We start from the raw sequence: 24,359 nt of genomic DNA on the forward strand, positions 1-24,359 counted from the left end.
TGTATTCTGGAACGATGAATTCGCTTGTTGCAACTTTTCCACGGAGTGATAGAGTATTATATGGGTAAGGTAGGAGAAAGTATAGAATTACAAATTTAAATACATTGAGTCTTATTCAGAGATATCCATTAAAGGGAAAAAAGTAATATTACAAGATATTGAGATGCATTCTCAGGGTGTTGTGTACTCCTAGGTGATTATTTTCCTTTGCTACATTTTTGGCGATTCATGCCAAACAAAACAATTGTAGATGATTAATTATTACTAAGTATGCTTTTTTTTTTGCAGCAGCAGCTTTTGTAAAAAGCATCTTATTTCTTGGTACATTCATTTCTGTCTGTATTGGGCAGTTTGTGAGAAGTGTATTGCTTGACATGTCATACTTGAAGATTTTTTTTTCTGTATTTTGAAGAAAACAAATTTTTCATTCAATTAAATTGCTTAGGGTAGAAATGAAATAAAGAATATTTGTTATTAACAATCTCCACATGTACCTCTATTGTCTATAAGGTGCTAAAACCTCCCAGTAAGCATTTCTTAATCTAGAAAATCATTTTAGCAGCAAAGTTCAAATTTTCTGACAACGGGAAGTAGAAACTGTGGTTCTCAACTGGGGATGAGTTTGCCCCCTAGGGGACATTTGGCAAAGTCTGGACACATTTTTGGTTGAAACAACATGGGAAAGGGCAAGGGTCAGGATTAGGTGGATGTTTGTGCTACTGGCATCTAGAGGGTAGAGGCCAGGGATGCTGCTCAACTTCCTATGACACAGAGCACAACAAAGATTTACCCAGCCCGGAACATCAATAGTGCTGGGGCTGAGAAACTCTGGTCTAGGATCTTATTTTAAATATCAGTGAAATGAAAGTGATTGAGACAGTCTGAACTTTACATATTAGGTCATGATCCTTTTCAAAGGTAAGAAGGCAGCAACCCTAGAAGAGGAACTCAACCTATGATATAAGAAAGGAAACCCTTTTTCCTTTGTGTCCCACATTTCATTAAGAAATACAAGTGCTTGAACCACTCCATTACAGTGAACCATGAGTTTCTAAAAATTGTTTGATGTGTTATACCTAATTTTACTGTGCTATAAAATCAGGATATGGCATCACCACACACCATGAAACTTATTCTTCCTCTTTCTAATAGTGTCTAAACTTAGGATGTAGTCTTTAACTTGTGAAACTATACCCAGTCCGTCTTCTGCTTTTTATTCTACTTATGGAGCATACCCTTTAATGATTTAAAGCAGATGTTCCAACAACCAACACCACAGAAATACAAACAATAATAAGAGAATATTATGAGCAATTATATGCCAACAAATTGGGCAATCTGGAAGAAATGGACAAATTCCTGGACACATATAAACTACCAAAACTGAAACAGAAAGAAATAGAAAATTTGAACATACCCATAACCCTTAAAGAAATTGAATCAGTAATTAAAAACCTCCCCACAAACAAGGGTCCAAGGCTGGATGGCTTTCCAGGGGAATTCTACCAAACATTTAAAAGAGAGTTAACATCTATTCTTTTGAAGCTGTTCCAAAAAATAGAAATGGAAAGAAAACTTCCCAACTCATTCAATGAGGCCAGCACTACCTTGATTCCAAAGCCAAAGACCCCACTAAAAAGGAAACTACAGACCAATTTCCCTGATGAACATGGATGCAAAAATTCTCAACAAGGTACTAGCAAACTGAATCCAACAATACATTAAAAGAATTATTCACCACTGTCAAGTGGAATTTATTCCTGGTCTCCAGGGCTGGTTTGATATCCACAAATCAATAAACCTGATATATCGCATTAATAAAAGAAAGGATAAGAATCATATGATGCTCTCAATGATGCAGAAAATGCATTTGACAAAATACAGCATCCTTTCTTGATAAAAACCCTCAAAAAAGTAGGGATAGGAGGAACATACCTCAACATCATAAAGGCCATATATGAAATACCCACAGCTAATATCATCATCAATGGGGGAAAACTGAGAGCTTTCCCCTTGAGATCAGGAACACAACAGGGATGTCCACTCTCATCACTGTTGTTCAACATAGTGTTGGAAGTCATAACCTCAGCAATCAGACAACAAAAAGAAATAAAAGCCATTCAAATAAGCAAGGAAAAAGTCAAATTTTACTCTTCACAGATAACATGATACTCTACATGGAAAACTCCACCAAAAGACTCCACCAAAAAGACTGCCAGAACTGATACATGAATTCAGCAAAGTCACAGGATATAATATCAATGTACAGAAAACAGTGGCAATTCATACACCAATAATGAAGCAGCAGAAAGAGAAATCAAGGAATCAATTCCACTTACAGTTGCATCAAAAACCATAAAATGCCTAGGAATAAATTTAACCAAAGAGGTAAAAGATCTATATGCTGCAAACCACAGAAGACTTATGAAAGAAATTGAAGAAGACACAAAGAAATGGAAAAGCATTCCATGGTTATGGATTGGAAGAACAAATATTGTTAAAATGTCGATACTACTCAAAGCAATCTACACAGCCAATGCAATCTCTATCAAAATAATACCAGCATTCTTCACAGAGCTAGAACAAGCAATTCTAAAATTTGTATAGAACCATAAAAAAATCCAAATAGCCAAAGTAATGTTGAAAATGGAAACCAAATCTGGAGGCATCACAATTCTGGACTTTAAGCTCTATTACAAAGCTGTGATCATCAAGAAAGTATGGTACTGGCACAAAAACAGACACTTATATCAATGGAACAGAATAGAGAACCTAGAAATGAACCCACAAACGTATGACCAACTAATCTTTGACAAAGTGGGAAAGAATATCCAATGGAAAAAAGACAGTCTCTTTAGCATATGGTGCTGGGAAAACTGGACCGTGACATGAAGAAGAATGAACCTGGACCACTTTCTTACACCATACACAAAAATAAACTCAAAATGGGTGAAAGACCTAAATGTAAGACAGGAAACCATCAAAATCCTAGAGAAGAAAACAGACAACAACCTCTTTGACCTCGGTCACAGCAGCCTCTTACTAGACATGTCTCTGGAGGCAACGGAAACAAAAGCAAAAATTAACTATTAGGACCTGATCAAGATCAAAAGCTTCCCTCAAAGGAAACAAACAACAAAACTACAAGGCAATCGATGGAATGGGAGAAGATATTTGCAAATGACATATCAGATAAAGGGTTAGTATCCAAAATCTATAAAGAACTTCTCAAACTCGACACCCCAAAAAACAAATAATCCAGTGAAGAAATGGGCAAAAGACATGAATAGACACTTTTCCAAAGAAGGTATCCAGATGGCTAACAGACACATGAAAAGATGCTCAACATCACTCATCATTAGGGAAGTACAAATCAAAACCACAATGAGATACCACCTCATACCAGTCATAATGGCTAAAATTAACAATTCAGGAACCAACAGATGTTGGTGAGGATGCAGAAAAGAAGGAAAACTTTTGCATGGCCATTGGGAATGCAAATGGGTGCAGCCACTCTGGAAAACAGTTTGGAGGCTCCTCAAAAAATTAAAAATAAAATTACCCTATGTCCCAGCAATTGCACTACTTGGGATATATCCAAAGGATACAACAATGCTGATTTGAAGGGGCATTGCACTCTAATGTTTATAACAGTACTATCAACAATAGCCAAATAAATTATGGAAAGAGCCCAAATGTCCATCAACTGATGAATGGATTAAGAAGATATCTCACACACACACACACACACACACACACACACACACACACACACACACACACACCATGGAATACTATTTGGCAATCAAAAAGAATGAAATCTTGCCATTTGCAATAACATGGATGGAACTAAATTGTATTATGCTAAGCAAAATAAGTCAGTCAGAGATAAATATCATATGATTTCACTCATATGTGGAATTTAAGAGACAAAACAGATGGACATAGGGGAAGGGAAGGAAAAATAAGTTAAAAAGAGAGAGGGAAGCAAACTGTAAGAGACTCTCACATAAAGAGAACAAACTGAGTTTTGCTGGAGGGGTGTTGAGTGGGGGGGTGGGCTAAATGGGTGATGGGCATTAAGGAGGGCACTTGTTGGGATGAGCACTGGGTGTTATACGCGAGTGATGAATCACTAAATTATACTCCTGAAATCATTATTACACTACATGTTAACTAACTTGGATTTAAATAAAAATTAAACGAAAACAAAGCAGATAATCTTCAAATTTTGTTTTTTTTTCAAATCCAGCAATATCACAAAGGAAAAACACTGATAAACCTTGATGGAGCTTCGGGGCAAAGGGTGTTATACATATCACAATGATATAGTTATTCTGTTAATATGTATACTATGTATACTATGCCTATAGTATAGTCTTTCCTTAACATAGCTTGCCACTATAGCCATGTACTATAAATCCCTTCCTTAGGTTTAGAGGCTAAGCAAATTATCTTGAATAATTTGCTTAATTTCTTACCAGTCTGTTTCCTCATCTGTAAAACGGGATACTACTATTATCTCTCTGAGAGGATTTTTGTGTATAATAAGTGAAAGCTTAGGAGATGTCTAGCACATAATAGATGCTGATTAAGTACAGCTATTATTTCCTTTGAAAAGAGCAGAGCAGGAATTTGAAACCATATATTCATCAAATATTTATGAAGCATGTTCTCTGTGTTTGGTATTATTCTAGGTTCTTGGAATGGCTCAGGGAAGAAACCAGATAAAACAAACTGTTCTTTCTGGAACTTACACACACACAAACAGACATACAAAGGCAAACCCATACGCACAGGTAAAACCACATGCACACACAATGATAACACAAACATTTGGTGTCTCATCCCTTACTTATTTCAGAATTTAAATGAGAGTAAGTATTCCCCTAATTGGCCAAAATGGCACAGTGAAGAACAATTATAGAATTCTGAAGGAATGTTTTTCAAATACAGTTTCTTCCTGATTTTAAGGAAAATCAAGATATATTTCAAAAAAATGTTCAGATTGTCTCCTTGAAAAGAAAATCACACAAAATGGCAATTGTGGGAATGAAGGCTGTTCATGTAATATTTTAATAGCTCAAAGAGTCATTGGAGGAGACATACATCCGCAGAAGATTTATTTATTACTTTGGAACATGAAAAGTAATATTCTTGTTTAAATTGAGCAACAATTTAAATTGCAAACAAACCAAGCGAGTGACAGTGCAGCACAGGTGTTAAAAAATATTTATGAACAGGAAATAGCACATGAGCCTTCCATGAGTCCTTGCTTGGACATCTCTTCTGCCTCAGAAGCTTTGTTATCCTTTTCTTGAAATGCTCTCCCCACCTCCCTTCACCTGGCTGGCACACACTCATTCCTGAACACATAGCTGAAATGTCTCTTTCAGAGAGGCCTTCCCTGGTCTCCACCTAAATCAGGTTCCTTCACTCATCATCCTTCTTCACTCATCTTTCTCTTTGTATATCTATCTATCTGTCTATCCATCTACGATCAATCATTTGATTTTATTTTTAAATGCTTTTCTACTTCACTTGACAAAGTTCCACAAAGGGAAGGATCATTTTACACTGTCCACCATAATCTCTCAAGATGCTGGCACCTGATCCCTACTTTGCCCTCAAAAAATATTTACGGATGAGATAAAAGCTACACTCAAGGTTAATTGACTGCCAAGAGCACTGAGATTATCAAAGCATGCTTCCTTCCATTTTCTGTGATAGAGTGAATACACCCTGCTCCCATTGTGCTGTGTACAAAAACATTATATTTTTTGGCCTTGGTCTATTTTTCACTGTAAATGTGGCATGAAATGAAGGTGAGCTCAAATCTGTCATATCTGACATAGCTATGCCCAGACCAGTTCATACCCACATACAAAGTGACCTTTGGTCATGGTGGATATCAGCCTCTGAAGCACTGTGGAAAAGTTTCAGCTAGTCTTGGCATAGAAAAATTATGATGAGTCCCTTAAGCTGAGCAAAGCATCAGAATAGGTAAGGGTCCTTTAAGATGTTGCTCAATTTTAAGAGGAGAATGAAAGGAACCTTAAGAAGTTCTTGTTTAAAACGTCTCAAGTCAGATGTTTGGCTTTGTACCTCTAAACGTCAGCCATGTGCATCAGTCACATTTAAGCAATGTGATATTGTCGATCCTCCCTTCAAGAGGTAGAGCCTGTTTTTCCTCCTTCCAGTCTGGCTTGAATATGGGGCTTGCTTTGGCCAATAGAACTTTAACAAATGTCATGTAAGCAGAGATTTGAAAAGTGCTTTGCTTTGGGGCTTAGTCTCTTGCTGGATTGGTCTCTGAGACCATCACATGACAAGGCCCAGGCTGGCCTTCTGGAAGGTAGAAGACCACCAGGAACAAAACTTATCTATCTATCATAGCCGAGGGCCTCCCAGGCCAGTCAGCCTGCCAACTACTAGATATCTGAGTGAAATGACCACAGATGAACTAACCCCAAATTAAACAACTGTCCAGAGAACCCACAGATAGTGAAAAATACTAAGTGAGGGTATCTGGCTGGCTCAACTGGTACAGCCTGGAACACTTGATTTGGGGCTGTAGGTTTGAGTTCCACGTTGAGTGGAGAGATTACTTAAAATCTTTAAAAAAAAAAAAAAAAGAAAAAAACTAAATGATTTCTGCTTTCAGTTATTAGTTTTTGGGGTGGCTTGTTAGGCAGCAGAAGGTAACTGATACAGTGAAGTCACAGATAGCATATTACTATGTGACTAGTCAAGGAAACATATCAGATGACCATAAACTATGAGTTTGGCAGAGTTTGTCAAACTCACTTGTCATCTAAGATTGTCCAGGGTATAGAAAGTGACTTACTGATCCAAAATTCGGAAATCACTGAATTCTAAAGCATTTTCTACTTGGGTCTGGCAACACCAATTAGCACATTAAAGATTCTGAAGAACAATGCAGCAAAAGAAAACAAACTTGCTAAAAGATTTTAAAACGCTTCCTGCTTCCTGAACGTTTATGACCTCTTGGCATTACAGTCTGGACATTAGCATCATTGCTGAAACCCATGTCCAAACATAATGGTAAGCCAACTGGACAAGGATTGTGAGATCTAGATTCTGGTCCAAGATACAGTGTTTATAAACTATAGGACATTTAACAAATCTAATTTGGTAAAATTAATTTGATAAAATTGGGTAAAACGAGAGACATTATTCCCACACTGAGTCTCTTCTAGGCTATTGTCAACCCATTTATGTCACTTGGGCTGGAATTTAGATAATGCATTGACACTTTGTGCTCCATATTGTATTCTGGTTTTGATGAGTTGTGTCAGCCCTGAAGTGGCAAATCATTCATTCATCTCAAAATCTTTTTTGAGAGCCTGCTGTGTGTCAGGTACTATTCTTAGTGACCAAATCTCTCCTTAAGAGTTTGATTCTAGTAGAAGTGGGCAATAAGTCTGCAAAGAAATAGCTAATATAATGTCACATGATAAGGACTGTGAAGCAAATACAGTCAAGGCCTAGAACAGTGTTCTTAAACTCCAGCTTGTGTCAGAATCACCTGGCTGATTTGTTAAAATCTAGATTTCTAGGGGTGCCTGGGTGGCTCAGTTGGTTGAGCGTCTGACTTTGGCTCAGGTCATGATCTCACAGCTCATGAGTTCAAGCCCCGCATCGGGCTCTGTGCTGACAGCTCAGAGCCAAGAGCCTGCTTCAGATTCTGTGTCTCCCTCTCTCTCTGCCCCAACCCACTCGCATTTTGTCTCTGTCTCTCTCAAAAGTAAATAAACATTTTTTAAAAATCTAGATTTCTGACTCAGTAGGACTCAGCTGGACTAAGAATTTTCATTTCTGATAAATTCCCAGGTGATGCTGATGCTATTGGTGGGAGGACCACATTTGAAAACTGGCGAGCTAGACGGTGATAGACAGTTGCTCTATTAGATGACCTCTGTGATCACCAGAAACCTTGCTGAATGGGGGAGGAAGCCATGGGAAGATCTGGAAAGAGAATTTTCAGTGGAAGGCAGAGCACAGCATGTGCAGAGGCCCTGAGGCAGAATCGATCTTATTCTGCTGGAAGAATAGTGAAGACTAATTTTCCTAATAGTCATTGACGTGGTAGCAGACCAGGGTCCTTGTCACCTATCACAGCATGAATTATGGGTGGCAATCCTCACAGGTCATGGCCTGCAGGGTCCACTGGAGTCGAGGTTTCAGCTGAATGACTTCCTGATTATACTCAGATTTAGAAATAGTTAATAAGAAAAAAGGAACTTTAGGTACTGAGGAGTTTGGGTTAAATGCTGTGCCGAGACAAGAAGAGGAAACTGCTCATGTGCCATGTTTCGTTTGTAAAGGTCCACTGGTTTCAGTTCTGACACCAGCACTGGATATCACTCAAATACATAACGTCCCCAAGTCCTTGTCTCTGGCTTGTAGAAGGTCTGTGATTTCTCAGGTTATGGATATCATTTCAACATGGCTTCTTATGTATTTGTGGATGTCCTCAGACAACAATGCATTGTCTTTTTAGAACGCTGTACGTGTGGGAGACACTTTTCACACATCTCTTATCACATCAGATCTTCACAATTTAATTTCATGATGCAGGAGGAGCAGAAACTATTACTCCCATGCTACAGATGAGAAAACTGGGGCTAGGAGAAGCCAACACTGAGAACCATTTCTTTCTTTTCTCTTCATATGGTCCTTTTTTTTTTTTTTTTCTTTTTTAAGGCAAACTGATGTCCAAGCTGTGACAAATGTGTGCTAAATACTGGAGCAGGGTCCTTGTGGCCAAGCCCATCATTTTCCTGCCACTGCCTCTCCTGAGGGGAGGCTCTCTGGTCTCTGCCTATGTCTGGTTACATTTTATCATCACCATCAATCACGAAAATGGTGGCTTCACTCAGAAGAAAGATCATTTGTGAGAAGAAAAGGAAAACTAAACTTTACTTAGCACCCAAGATCCAGGCATGGTTCAACTATCTGATTCAATATTTTTAAAGTGTGATTTTAGTGGGGCGCCTGGGTGGCTCAGTCTGTTGAGCGGCCCACTTCAGCTCAGGTCATGATCTCGCGGTCCGTGAGTTCGAGCCCCGTGTCGGGCTCTGTGCTGACCGCTCAGAGCCTGGAGCCTGTTTCGGATTCTGTGACTCCCTCTCTCTAACCCTCCCCCACTCATGCTCTGTCTCTCTCTGTCTCAAAAATAAATAAACGCTAAAAAAATTTAAAAAAAAATAAAGTGTGATTTTAGTTAATCCCCTTGACAATGGGTCTTTTCTCCATTTTGTAGGTGAAAAAACTGGGGCTCAGGGAAGGTAATAATGTGAGTGATCACCACTGGTGTTTTCTCCAACTTCAAGGGCCACAAAGCCTTCTTTCCAACACGGCAATGAAGCCTAGAGGAAGAACTGAGACATGGGCATGTACATGATAGGAAGGAGACAATGCCTGAGAGGACAGTTTGAGTCAGCAACACCTTTTTATATTTACAGATAAAAGGAGTTAAAAAAAGTTAACCTAGAGGAAATGGCCATCATATACTTTAAAGAACTCAAATGTCCAGGGTACCTGGGTGGCGCAGTCGGTTGAGGGTCTGACTTCGGCTCAGGTCGTGATCTTTCAGTTGACAGGTTTGAGCCCCACATCAGGCTCTGCGCTGACAGTTAAGAACCTGGAGCCTGCTTTAGATTCTGTGTCTCCCCCTCTCTCTGCCCCTCCCCTGCTAGTGTTCTGTCTTTTTCTGTCTCAAAAATAAATAAACATTAGTCAACACCAGGATTGGTCACAAGTAGGAAGCTTCGCCAGTACAGCAGGACCCTTGGGCTGTGTCCGCATCGCACCGGAGGCTGTAGCGGGCATCATGCTCAGGTACTGAGGAACCTTCGACCTACAATACCTCCACAGCATGTGGTCCCAAGAACTTTCCTAAAAGCCAGACCAACACTAAACCATCCTGCACACCTAGAAAACCGATTGGAGGATTAACACAACAATCTGCACAATCTGAACCACAGAATTCAGCAGGTAGGCGGCACGGAGAGGTGAACTTGGGGAGCAAGAAGTCACGGGAAGGGAGGTGCTTTTGCGGATGGAGAGAGGATGGAGATGGAGGGGTGAATACAGGAAAAGCACCCCTCCCCAAAAGCAGCTGGAGAGAAAGTGGAAAATTGGAAAGAGCCGCAGGGACTAAACTAAAAAGGGAGAAAGGAGAGGGTTTAAACTCCATTAAGACTGTAAACAAGGGGAGCGCAAAGGCTGCAACTCCGCGGCTCCATACCTGGCGGTGCTCTGGTGGGAAGGGCGAATCCCCAGGAGCAGAGTGGGGTCCAGGAGGTTCTCAGGCCACACAGGGAAAAGCGGCTCCACTGCTGGAAGGACATTTGGTAGAGACTGTTGAAGCCACCTGGTCTCAGCAGACCCCAGAAAGCGGCCACATTCACTGGTCCTGGAACAAGGTCGTTAAGGGTGAAGCCTGGTGCCAGATGTATGCTGTCATTTTCTATAATCCCTGCTGCTACACTGTCTCGTGAACTTTTTCTGGGGCGGGCGGCACCTGGCCGTAGTCTCGGGGCACCGGCAGCAGCAGGGTCCAGCAAGCGTTCCTGGGTGCGGCCGGCATTCGGCCCTTGCTCATTCGCCACTGCTCGGTGAGACCCTCCCGCAGAGGGGCGGAACGGGTCGAAGCCGCAGTCCTTCGGAAGCAAGGGGCTGGGGAAAACAGCTGCATCTGACACAAAACTCGGGAGAGAGGTGCTGCCTGGGGCCTGGTCACGGAGAATCAAAGAGCAGGGAGTGGATGAAAGCTGAAGACAGAGGAAGGGTGCGTGATTGCTGACCCAGGAGAACAGCCTGGGTGGCTGGGTGACACCATTTTAACCGCTCCCGCGCATGCGCATACGCACCTGCTAGCGCCGCAACACTCCGCCCCAGTAGGCCAGCACCGCCATCTAGTGGAGAGCGGAGCTGTTACACTAAGCCCCGCCCAACTGGGCCAACCTCGCTCTTCAAGAAGACAGTCTCACCGCCTGCTTAGTTTATGGACTATAAAGCGCTTCGTAGTCTGACTTCTAGGAGAAAATGAAGCAATTCCAGTCCTACTTCTATCTGTTAGCAGGTTCATCTATTCAGTTTTCTTTCTTTTTTTTCTCTTTTCTTTTCCTCTTTTATAATTCTTTTCTTTTTCTCGAATACAGAAAGAGAAAAAATTCATTTTTATTTTCAATTTTTATTAAAAATATTTTTCTTTAATTTTTTACTACACTTTTTGACTTTTGTGTAATTTTTTTCAAGTTCTATTTTACTTCCATCATTTTATTTTAGTCTTCTTCAGTGTATTCACTTTTTCAAATTTTCAAATGCTTTCCTTTTTCTTTTTTCTCTCTTTCATTTCTTTTCTTTTTATTGAATGCAGAAAGAGAAAAACTTCATTTTTGCTTTCAATTTCTATTAAAAATATTTTTTTAATTTTTTTACTATATTTTTTGCTTTTATGTAAATTTTTTCAAATTCTATTTTACTTCCATCGTTTTATTTTAGTCTACTACAGTGTATTCACTTTTTCAAATTTTCAAACTGTTTCCTTTCTTTTTTTCTCTCTCTTTTTTCTCTTTCTCATTTCTTTTCTTTTTCTTGAATAAAGAGAAAAAATTCATTTTTATTTTTAATTTTTATTAAAAATATTTTTCTTTAATTTTTTGCTACTATATTCTTTACTTTTGTATAAATTTTTTCAAATTCTATTTTATTCCCATTATCTCATTTTAGTCTACTTCAGTGTATTCATTTTTTCAAATTCTCAAATGATTTCCCTTTTTTTTCTTCCCCCCCTTTTTTTCTCTCATCTGTCAAACCATTTTCAACACCCAGACCAAAATACACCTAGGATCTAGCATCATTTATTTGATTTTTTTGTGTGTGTAGGTGATTTTTTAATTTTAATTTGTTTTAAGTTGTAATATTTTTAAAATTTTAATTTTTACCTCATTAATTCCTTTTCTCTCTTCAAAATGAAAAAATGAAGGAATTCGCCCCTAAAGAAAGAGCACGAAGAAACGACAGCCAGATACAAGAAACCAACACAGATACAAGCAGGATGTCTGAACCAGAATTTAGAATCATGATAATAAGAATACTAGCTGGAGTCAAAAATAGATTAGAATCCCTGTCTGCAGAGATAAAAGAAGTAAAAAATAGCCAGAATGAAATTAAAAATGTGATAACTAAGCTGCAATCACGGATGGATGCAGCGGCGACAAGGATGATGAGGCAGAACAGAGAATCAGCAATATAGATGACAAACTTATAGAGAATAATGAAGCAGGAAAAAAAGAGAGAGATTAAGGCAAAAGAGCACGATTTAAGAAATAGAGAAATCTGTGGCTCATTAAAAAGGGACAACATCAGAATCATAGGGGTCCCAGAAGAGGAAGAAAGAGAAATAGAGGTAGAAGGGTTATGTGAGCAAATCATAACGGAAAATTTTCCTAACCTGGGGAGAGACACAGACATCAAACTCCAGGAAGCACAGAGGACCCCCATTAGATTCAACAAAAACCGACCATCAACAGGGCACATCGTAGTCAAATTCACAAAATATTCAGTCAAGGAGAGAATCACGAAAGCAGCAAGGGAAAAAAAGTCCCTAACCTACAAGGGAAGACAGATCAGGTTTTCAACAGACCTATCCACAGAAACTTGGCAGGCCAGAAAGGACTGGCAGGATATATTCAATGTGCTGAATCAGAAAAATATGCAGCCAAGAATTCTTTATCCAGCAAGGCTGTCACTCAAAATAGAAGGAGAGATTAAAACTTTCCCAAACAAAAATTAAAGGAGTTTGTGACCACTAAACCAGCCCTGCAAGAAATTTTAAGGGGGACTCTCTGAGGAGAAAAAAGATAATATATATATGTATATATATGTATGTATATACATATATATATATGTATGTGTATATATATATATATATATATACATACATATATATATATATATATATATATATATCAAAAGCAACAAAGATTAGAAAGGACCAGAGAATGCCACCAGAAACTCCAACTCGACAAATATCATAATGGTAATAAATTCATATCTTTCAGTACTCACTCTAAACGTCAATGGACTCAGTGCTCCAATCAAAAGACATAGGGTAATAGAATGGATAAGAAAACAAGATACATCTATATGCTGTTTACAAGAGACCCACTTTAGACCTAAAGACACCTTCAGATTGAAAATAAGGGGATGGTGAAGCATCTATCATGCTAATGGTCAAAAAAGAAAGCCGGAGTAGCCATACTTATATCAGACAATCTAGACTTTAAAAATAAATAAACATTAAAAAAATTTTTTAAAAACTCAAACATCCAATGTCCTCATATGAAGGACCACCTTTTTTCTTCTTTTCCTTCTCCTTCTCCTTCCTCTTCCTCCCCCTCCTTCTTTTTCTTCTTCATAATTTGCTTCAGTTTATTGTTTTATATCAGTTTTACCTTCACAGACAAATTCAGGGAAGGAGGCAGACATTTCCCCTATACCTCCTGTCCTCACATATGCACACAGTCTCCCTCACTATCAAAACACACCCCCCCCCCAGAGTGATACATTTGTTACCGTTCATAAACTTACACTGACACATCATTATCACTCAGAGTCTATAGTTTACATTATGGTTCACTCTTGGCTGTGTACATTCTGTAGATTTGGACAAATGTCTAATGACATGTATTCATCATTATAAAGGGTATTGTGGTAATCATTTCACGAGATATGTAAATCAGAATATCATGCTGTAAACCTTAAACTTATATAGTGATATATTCAATTATTTCTCAAAAAAAAAATGGTAAAAACACAAAACAAGTCTAAAAAGTGTAAAAATCATTGGTGTCTTCATCTCTGCCCCAACCCACCTGCCAGCAACCATTGATCTTTCTCACTGTCTCCATAGTTTTGCCTTTTCCAGAATGCCAAAGAGTTGGAGTCATAAAGTATGTAGCCTTTTCAGATGGGCTTCTTTCACTTAGTAATATGCATTAAGACTTCCCCATGCCTTTTTATGGCTTGATAGCTTACTTCTTTTTAGTGTTGAATAACATTCTATTGTCTGGTGGTGCTAGTTTTTTATCCTCTCACTCAGTGAAGGACATCTTGGTTACTTACAAGTTTTGGCAATTACCAAAAAAGCTGCTATGAACAAGTGCAGGTTTTGTGTGATGTAAGTGTTCAACTCCTTTGCATAAATACCAAGGGGCATGATAGCTGCATCATATGATAAGTTTGTGTGTAGTTTTATAAAAAAAACTGCCCAACTGGCTTCCAAAGGGGCTGTCCCATTTTGTGTTCCTATTGGTAGGTGAATGAAAGTTCCTTTTGCTCTGTATCCTGGCCAGCATTTGGTGTTGTTACTGTTCTGGATTTTGACCATTCTAATAGGTATGTAGTAGTATCTTATTGTTTTAATTTGCATTTCCCTGATGACATGAGACCAGGAGGATCTTTTCATATGTTTACATATCATCCATGTATCTTCTTCATTGAGGTGTCTGTTAAGGTCTTTGGCTCATTTTGAGAAATCACAGGCACACATGGGGGAGGGGCAGATAGAGAGGGAGGGAGAGAATCCAAGCAGGCTCTGCACTGTCAGCAGAGAGCCAGATGTGGGGGCTCAAACTCACACATCATGAGATCATGACCTGAGCCAAAACCAGCTGAGCCACTCAGGCGCCCCTCATTTTTCAGTTGGGTTGTTTGTTTTCTTATGGTTGACTTTTAAGCATTCTTTGTATATTTTGACTAGCAGTCTTTTATCAGGCGTCTTTTGAAAAAATTTGTTTAAATGTTTATTTATTTTTGAGAGAGAGAGAGAGGGAGGGAGGGAGAGAGAGAGAGAAAGCGTGAGAAGGGGAAGGGCAGGGAGGGAGACAACAGAATCCAAAGCAGTCTCCAGGCTCTGATCCATCAGTAATAGCCCGATGCAGGGCTCGATCTCACAAACCATGAGATCATGACCTGAGCCGAAGTCGGACACTTAACTGACTGAGCCACCTAGGTGCCCCCAAAAAAGATAAAATGATATTAATAATGACTTTTATGCTAATAAGTTGAAAAAGTCAGATGAAATGGAAAAAATCCCTAGAAAATTACATTTTGTCAAAAACTAAAAAAATGAAATAAAAAACCTGATTAATCCTATAACCATTAAAATGAATCTATAATTAAATGACTCTCAAACACACACAGACACATATACAACAACAACAACAACAAACAGAAAACAAAACAAAAACCCACTCTAGTCCCTAGATATCTGTATCTATACCAGAAAACGTTACCAAACATTTAAGGAATAAATAACATCTACCCCAGAAAATAGAAAGGAAATAACGTTCAACAATTCTTTGTATGATGTAGTAAAACCTTGATAGCACAAATTAACAGAATGAGAAAGGAAAATCACAGGCCAATCTCATCCACTACCTAAATACAAAAACTCTAGACTTAGACTTAGCTAACAGAATCCACCAATATATAAAAAAGACAAAAATAGGATCGGGGCGGCCAGGGTGGCTCAGTCGGTTAAGTGACCAACTCTTGATTTTGGTTCAGGGAGCCCCATGGAGCCTACTTGGGATCCTCTCTCTCCCACTGTCTCTCAAAATAAATAAATAAACTTAAAAATGTATATATACATATATCCATGTATGTGTGTGTATATATATATATATATATATATATATATATATATATATATGTACCAAATTGAATTTGCTATGGGAATGCAAGATTATTTTAACATCAAAATATCAATGTGTAATTTGCTACATTGAGAGAAGAAAAAAGAAATAGATGATATTTTTACAGATGAGGAAACTGAAGTGTAGAGAAGATAGGTGACACACACAAAATGATTAGCAAAGACACAAAGCTGAAATCCTTAACCAGCCCATTGTTTAATATGAACCACAGTGGAAGGTTTTCTCTAAACCTGCATAAATGGAAACTCACAAACCATAATAAAACCTTGTTTTATCTGCCGGTTCTAAATTTGATTGTTTGCCCCAGATGTATCATTTATGGAAGTTCAAATTACATTCTACAGTTGCATCTGAAGGAGCACTGTGAGCAATATTTTATGTAGTGCTTTGTAAACTTAGGATGAGGCAAGTTTATTGTAAAAGAGAACCATAATACGCGAAAATAGAAAGGGACAGTAAACTGATACTGCCCTCAAATTGAGAATCTCATTTAAGCTGACAAAAATAAGTGAATTTGAAGTTATGACTATCACTCCAGATCTGACTCATTCGGGGTTTTTAAGGATCTGAAAATAGCCCATAATCATCAGCATCATATTATGTGTTATTGTATCTAGACAAATTAGAATTCTTTCCATGAAAATGAGCGAGATCCACCTTTATTCCCTTTCTAAACAGCAAGGATATTTTCACAGAATTTTTAAAAATTAAATTTCCACTTTTGATGCATATAAACATAACTCAAAAAAAAGGAAGTATACTTAATCGATATGTTTTGGGGAGGTGTGTCATGAATCACTAGATTTCTTCCGTGATTGACAAAGAGTTTGGCAACGTGCTATACTTTGTGTGCTCACAATAACGTGGGTTATTACAGTCCAATTAGCTATTATTCACCTCACCTCAAACCTACCTTTCAGAGAGCTGAAAATTAAGATTGAATTTATAAGTGTTTTTGTATTCCTAAATTCCTTTTCTCCATTCATCTTTTTCCGGATGCACTGTAATTCATCAGCACCTTCATTTTTGCATAGGCTTTTCATTTGTGGCTTAGTTCATAGGAAATAATTTGTGGTTGCTAGGAAAGCTCGTAATTGCTGCATAAGGCAATCATAGATCTGAACATGGATTATTTGAAGATTTCCATACTTACGATGTTGGGTAATATTTATTCATTCAAGTTAGACTCCACATAATGTTGTTGAATATTTTATTTGGGGTAATTGTAAGAATGAACGGAAATGCTAATTGCTCAACTTCTACTTTCTCATAATTATGCTAGTACCTCAGAGAGCTTTAGTAGAATGATTAAGAAATAATATATGAACAGTACTTCCACTCCTTAGTATATGCCCAGGAGATATGAATGCATGAATCCACAAAAAGAATTAAGAATTTTCAAAGCTGTTTTATTTGTAATAGCCCCAAACTGGAAATAACCCAAATATCTGTTAGTTGGAGAAGGAATAGACACATTGTAGTGTATTTGTATGATTAAATATCAAATAGAAATTAAAAATAGAACAACTTTCTAATCCACACAATAATGTGACTTTATCTCAAAAACATAGCAGTGAGTAAAAGAAACCAGATAGGAAGGAGAACACACTGTGTGATTCTATTTATATGAAGTTCAAGAGCTGGTAAAGCTAATAAATGATGACAGAAGTAAAAATATCATTTACCTCTAGAAAGGGAGTGGTTATCAACAAAGAAGAGGTACAGATAAACTTTCTAGGTTGCTGGAAATGTCTAGCTTGTTCTGGGTGGTCATTACACATAGGTATAAAAATGTAAAAATTAATCAAATTAAATGCTTAGGATTTGCCTATTTTACCGTAAATAAATTACACTTGATTTTAAAAATTATTGCTCTCAACTTTTTTTTTTTTTTTTTTTTTTTAATTTTTTTTTTCAATGTTTATTTATTTTTGGGACAGAGAGAGACAGAGCATGAACGGGGGAGGGGCAGAGAGAGAGGGAGACACAGAATCGGAAACAGGCTCCAGGCTCTGAGCCATCAGCCCAGAGCCTGATGCGGGGCTCGAACTCACGGACCGCGAGATCGTGACCTGGTTGAAGTCGGACGCTTAACCGACTGCGCCACCCAGGCGCCCCATCAACTTTTTTTTTAACATAGCCTTTTGTTATGGAGCTATATCCATAACATATATCCATGTTGATGTACCTAGGCCTATTTTATTATTTAACTGTATCTATTTAAAGAAAAAAAGTATCCTTTGGTGGAGTTTGGTTTGGCTGATGGGTATACTGGGATAACATTAACTACCACAACAAATAAACTTCACATTTCAATGACTTAACATGCCAGAAGTTGATTGCTCAATCACGGTAACATTTGAAAATGAGTGTTCTCATTCTTTTCCATATGGTGATCAAGGGACTCAGACTCCTTCTAGCTTGTGGCTTACTAGTCCCTGCCCAGAGGCCTCAGCATCTTCTACCTCCAGCTGGGAAACAAAGAGAACGTAGTTAGGTAATTTTTAAAGTTTCAAGCTAGTGACATACTTGTTTTACTCAGGCCTTTTCTGGTCCTCCCAGTGAATAGCAGTTTCTTAAGGAGTTAGGGACATGTCCCATGACTCCCAGACATGCTCATATTTTCCATCTCCTTGTGACTACCCCATGACTCCCTCTCCTACATAATGGTAGCCTGATGGGCTAGTTAAGAGCACAGCCTCTGCCATCAATGCCTGGGCCTGAGCTTGAGCAAATTATTTGATCTTCCTATGTTTTAGCTTCCCCATCTGGTCATAGAGTTCTTACAGGATTTCTTAAAATTGTGCAGTATTTAGGACAATGCCTAGAAATAATACATGTGTAATAAATATTAGCTATAGTACATACTTCTTGCCATAAGCAGCCATACCAGAACATCTATTGCATCTCCAATATGCCCAAGGCTTCTACCATGACAAAGAATAATAGTGGATTTTCACCAGACCAGCTTCATGGGCATGCAATCTGTGCAGTTGTACAGGGTTCCACGCTCAGAAGGGCCCCCTGCTTTCAGCCTGGCACTTAGTTTAATGCTCTTTCACCATCTTGAAATTCTTGCTGATTTTATCCTTGAACTTGTGTTTTGTAAGTGACATTTGATGGGACAATAGTTCATGTCCATGAACAGAGGAGAACCACACAATATATATGTCCATTGCTGTTCTTTGTTGCTCCACTTACTGTTGGGGGAGGTCACTGACAGGATGCGACCACCTGTTGAGCTATGAGCTGGACCCAGGCAATTAGAGTCTCCTCACCCTCTCCCTTATCCTTGGAATATGGGTTCCACTTGCCTTCCCTGTTCCCAGAAGCTACCCCAAGGACACATCCTTGAGAGAGGGGTTGGTGTTGAGACCTTCTGGACGGTATAGGTGACTGAATAGCATCAAGGCCTCTATATAAACATTTAAGATTTGGCAGGTGGGTGTGGAGACTACTTATCTTGCAGCTGCCCAAGACCAGTCTTACATGTGAGTTCCCTTGCTCATTAATCTACCACCTACCAACCTGGAATGGCCTGACTCTTTCTTTGGTCTCTCCCTGGGGACCAGTTTCAGATTACACCTGGGATTCAGATTCAGATTCACATGGATCTTGTGAACCAACACTTATATATAACATACTTGATGCCCCACGAGCACAGAAGTCCAACAGCCCCGCAATGTGTGAGAGGTCAGCAAAACTCAAATGGAGTATAAGATAAGCATGTTACATCTATGACTAAGTGGGAGCACTGACAACCCCAAGAGGCCATGCATTCCATTCCACTCCATCTCACTCCATTCTATTCCATTCCATTCTTGCTTTGAATGTAGAAAGAAAGTAACAACCAAGAAACGTTATCATGTCCTTTCTTACTCATTTTACATCACTGTATTATCTAACCATTTACTCTGAAAATGATGACACGGAAGGAAAGGGCAACCCATAGTTCCTTTTCCTTTGAGGTCTTCCTTACTCAACGGTATGTAAGTCTAAGATAGAATGTTGGCAGAATGGGCACATATCAAGAAGCAAAATAAAAACAGTTGAACTAGTTTGTGCTGTGTTTCCACTGTTCTGATAAGAACAAAACACATATGCATATACAAACTACAAAATACATGAACTAGCTACAAAATACAAATTGTGTAATTCGGTTGATTTCACATATGAGTTAAATGCTCTTACATTTGCATTTAAAACTACCATGGCATAATATAAAGATGAACAGTGAAATTTGTGCTAATAATTTAAAAGGCTTATTTTCTTTACTTAGAATGATGTTAAATAGCAAATAAAAAATACCATGACAATTCCAAGAAGAGAATGTGGAAGAAAGGAGATAGCTTTATATTTTCTACCTGTAATGGTGCTTTTTTTCCCTGCTTTTTGAATAAAGGGCCCCACATTTTCATTTTGTACTAAGCCTTGCAAATATTGTAGCAGCTGTGTCTTTCCCTCTCTATGACTTCTCCCACAAGCTCCACCTGGTCATCTTCCGCGGGAAGTGCTATCTCACCACCATCACCACCATCACCAATTCCTGGGCTACCACAGCCTCCTCACCAGCAATCACCTAGAAAGTTACATTTATATATTTCTCATTGCACTCTTAAAGTAGAGTTAATTTTGAACATGTCATCTCCCCTAATAGTCTGTCTTTCCTGAAGGGCAGGGACAGGTTTGGCATTCTTACCTGTCTAGCCATGGACCAGAATCAATGCGGCCTCATAGGCAAAATAAATTCCAGGAACTAACAATAAACAGAATGAGAATCTCCAGGGCTGGGTCATTTGACTGTACAACCATCTTGAGAAGGAGTTTTTGAATGAAAGAAAGAATATTAGTGGTCCTAGTCCCTGGAATAGCACTTCCCAGGTTCCAATACTCCCAGAGTAGTAAAATCTAGTCCATCCTTGATGGACTGGTTCAACTTCATCCAGTGGCATCTCCCTTGATTTTTTTCCCTTCTCTCACAACTCCCTGCCATGTCTGACTCCCTGACCTAAAGTTCCTTACCATATATTAATTATCTTTGACCCTGAGCAAGTCTATTTGAATTTTACTTTTCTGATTAGACTTTGGTATTATTGAAGGCACAGAAGGATGAGGGCTTGGGTGAGGCATGTGAGGCACTTTGCTTGAGTGCAAAATTTAAGGGGCATCAAAAACTGTAATAAAGAGAAACTATGTTTTAATGTAATATTTTTAAGATAAAAATTAATGTAACAATCATCCATGATGAACAATACATCAATACTTTAAATAAAGACAGGCTCAGACCCTGTATTTGCACCACTGGCCTCCGTGGCTTCAGTGTAATCCCAGTTCTGTTGACTTTACACTTCATTTATCTTCTTACCCCAGCGGTGGATGAATGAATGAATGAATGAATGAATGAATGAATGAATATATGAATGAATGGCTTCCTTGAACCAAGGCAGCAACTTGAAATTTGTCGATCCTGGTAATGAGGATGTTTATCAGTGGCATGTGAGCATGGGTTGTGAAAACAGGTTTGATGTGTCCCCTCAAATCAGCTAGACTGGAACAGGGGCCATATAGTCTAAAGTTTGAATATTATTTTTGCCTTCAGTCAGGTCCCCATAAAACTATTGCTCTATTGGTCCCTTTGTGAAACATAAGAGCAATCCTTGTTTGCCATCATGGAGTCGGCCCTCAGAGGGCCAATTCATGGAATCCTTCATAATTCATGTTGTTTCAATAACGTTGCATTAAAATTGCCTTCTCCCATTGTCATATAACATTGTTACAATCATAGTCTCAGGAGTTGTTTGAATAATGCCATGTTATTTATTTAATGTTGTAATTTACTTTTTATTTCAAAAGTTTCCAGGCAAAATGAGATCAGAAAAGCAAAGCCATTTGAACAAAGGGGAGCAACAGTGTTTGTTATACTTCATTCTCCGTGTGATGTTTTCCTTCTTAAGATGGAATCTAGCTCCAAGTTACACTCAGGAAGAGGAAAAAAAAAAATTCAAAGTCCCATTAGGCTTCAGGGCCTATTATTCACCTTTGTGAAGGAAGACTCGCATCATGCCCCGCCCACTCCACCCCTCCCCACCCCCCCATTACAAAGTCGTTCGCATGTCTCAATAGCCCCTGCGCAGACCCGGCTGTCAACTGTAGTGGCCTGTCAAAGCCAAGCTTTTTCCTCAGTGGCCTGATTTTTCACCCACAGTTAGCCACCAGGGGGCCGCCTATTTGGAACAAACGGTGCAGACTCCACAGCTTTCCTCCAAAGCAACCAAAACATCCCGGGGCAGCATTGGAGCAGAGCCCAGGAACTTCCCTGCAAGGGAGAACAACTTCTATCCAGCTACAAAACCTGCAAAGCCTATGGTATATAGCCTTATCACGAGTGAAAAATAAACTACAGCAAGGATTTATCGCCAAGAACCGAGGGGATTTAAGGTCCGTGGATTCTGACGGGGAGGCCCCTCCCTCTCGCCAGGGAGCCTGGGGGTCTGCGACTTTCTCTCTGGAAGCACCTGAAACACCGTGCGTCCAGGCGCAGGCAACAGTTCCCGAATTTCTGGACAGTTGCGGCTGTTAAGGCTGCTAGCCAGAGTGGTGGCTCCTCGCCCTCTTCCGTGGGATGCTCGCAAGAAGCTGGAATAAAATCACACGTCACCGGCTGGAAATCTGGAAAGCTCTGCAATAAATCATCTATACGTTGTTCAGACAGTTGAGGATACAGACCGTCATAGCTCTATCCCATTGTTGTACGAATAAACGTATATATTGAATAATGAAGTAGGGATTGTTTTTAATGTAAGAAAATAATTGTACCCTGTCGTCAGAATAGTTTTGCTGCAAGTATACCTTCGTACCGACTGCATTTTAGCATTTTGGGCACTCCGTATTTTTACAAGCATTCTTCAAGCCCAGAATGCAGCTGCCCGCTTCATTTTCTCCTAACCTGAACCCTGGGCTTTCAACACTTGAGGTGGAGGATGGGGGGCAGTTCAGAAATTCTTACTTGCCTGGGGCAGAACGCTGCAAGAGTATACATTATTGTTGTCTTCCGGGTTTTATTTGTACATACCCAGGGCCAAGGCAAATTAATAGGGCAGCCCTTCTGGAACCTGTGGAGTGTCTCGACTCTGCACACATCTCCCAGGATATGCATAATTATGCGGAGGGGTGTCTCCCTCAAAAGCAGGCCAGGTATTTTCCAAATTATGGGGGGGGGGGGTGGGAGCAGGGAGGCGGGGGCCGGGTGATGTGAAGGGAGCTCCAGACAGCCCGGCCCGTGGGAGGCCCCAGGAGGAGCCAGAGCGCTCTGTCCGCCGGACACGCGCCACAAGTGGTTTGGAAAAAAGGGAGAGGAGCGCGCTGGCAGGGGTCACACTGGTCCTTCGGGGCAGAGAAAAGCCCGTGCTTCTGGAAGGTCCCCCCGCCTCCTTGTCACTCGTCCCCCGTTTCTTCCTCTTCGCCTACCAGAGGAATGACGTCCAAACCCGAACCTCGGTGCGCAAGCCGCCGGGTGGGTGGACGCGCGGCCGCCTAAACCGCCGCAACATCGCCACCCTGGGAAGGGCACCCTGGGAGGAGGGCACGGCCGGGACTGGGAGGAGAGGGAGCGCCCGAACCTGGGGAGGCAGGTGCGGAGGCGGCCGGCCTGGGGCGGTGCGCGCGTGGGCTGCGGGGTAGGGGTCCGCGAGCGCCCAGCGGCGGACACTTCTGAGCGCCCCCCCCCCCTCCCCGGAGCCTGGCGGGGGGCGTCGGGTGCCATCCTGGCGGCCCCTGGGCGGCGGCGGCGGCGGCGGCGGCGGCGGCGCGAGCGTCTGGGAGGCCATTTCCTCGCTGCGCCCCTGGCGGAGCCGGGTTTGCTTGCTCTTGGCCGCCGCCGCCGCGCGAGTAGGACCGCCGCGAGGGTTGGAGGGGAAACCAGGTCACCGGTTCGCGGACGCGGCGCGGCGCGGGCGCCCCGGGCCCGGAGTAAGGCAGTGCCCCGGGAGCGGGCCGGGGCGGGCCGGGTGCGAGGGGGGCCCGGAGAGGCGGGGACTCCGGTGTCCGGACCACACTCGCTTCCTACGCCTATAAAAGTGGAGTGGCCGGGGAGGGCCGGCGCGGCCCTGGCGGCGGCCGCCTCTCTTCGCCCAAGGAGTTGACATTTTGCAGGACTCGCGCGACGTCCCGTCGCCGGCGCTCCCCGGGACCCCGCCGCCGGGAGGAGGGGGCGGAGGAGGGTGGAGACTGCGGGGCTTGGCCAAGGAAGGCGCACATCCTCGGGCGGGCGGCCGTGACGCGGCGGGGATTAACTTTGCATGAATAATGTGAGTGCGCTTGGAAAGGAGACCTTCTGTTCCCCGGGCTCGGGGCAAGCGCCCGCAGGCTGCCTTCCCCGGGCAGGGGCGCTCAACCCAACCGTCTGGAGGGCACTGGTAATTTGGCGAGAGGACCGCGCGGAGGCGGGGGCGTGGGGGGGGAGGGGGGGAGGGGGCGGCAGTTCCGACCGTCCAGAAGGGTGGGCCGGCTGGCGGCGGGGGTGTCGCGGGAACCTGAGGGGTGCGGGCGGCGAAGCCGGGCGCGCGGGCGGGCGTGGGTGGAGGGTGTCAGCCGCCGTGTTACCTGCCT

The 24,359-nt window shown here is 41.1% G+C and overlaps 2 protein-coding genes across 10 annotated transcripts in view; one reads left to right on the forward strand and one right to left on the reverse strand.

The window, feature by feature from the left end:
* Positions 1–21,933: 21,933 nt before the first annotated feature.
* LOC147577122 (uncharacterized) lies at positions 21,934–24,039 on the reverse strand (the record flags this gene model as incomplete). The annotated part of the gene is made up of 3 exons (XM_086676328.1): positions 21,934–22,068; positions 22,268–22,388; positions 23,372–24,039. Coding segments are annotated over 3 exons (900 nt in total), but the record flags the coding sequence as incomplete, so codon positions are not given.
* THRB (thyroid hormone receptor beta) overlaps positions 22,826–24,359 on the forward strand; it is a 391,687-nt gene continuing 390,153 nt past the window's right edge. For 5 of the 9 annotated variants that reach the window (XM_086676248.1, XM_086676246.1, XM_086676256.1 and 2 more), the window contains exon 1: positions 23,754–24,166. The gene's annotated coding sequence lies outside the window, so the exon portion shown is untranslated. Of the gene's footprint in view, positions 22,947–23,529; positions 23,721–23,750; positions 24,167–24,359 lie in introns of those variants that run through there. The other 4 variants (XM_086676252.1, XM_086676251.1, XM_086676258.1 and 1 more) reach the window with 4 other exon arrangements.

Source organism: Puma concolor, chromosome C2 (genome assembly GCF_028749965.1).
Source record: "Puma concolor isolate L17-30 chromosome C2, mPumCon1.1.hap2, whole genome shotgun sequence".
Classification (NCBI taxonomy): Eukaryota; Metazoa; Chordata; class Mammalia; order Carnivora; family Felidae; genus Puma; species Puma concolor.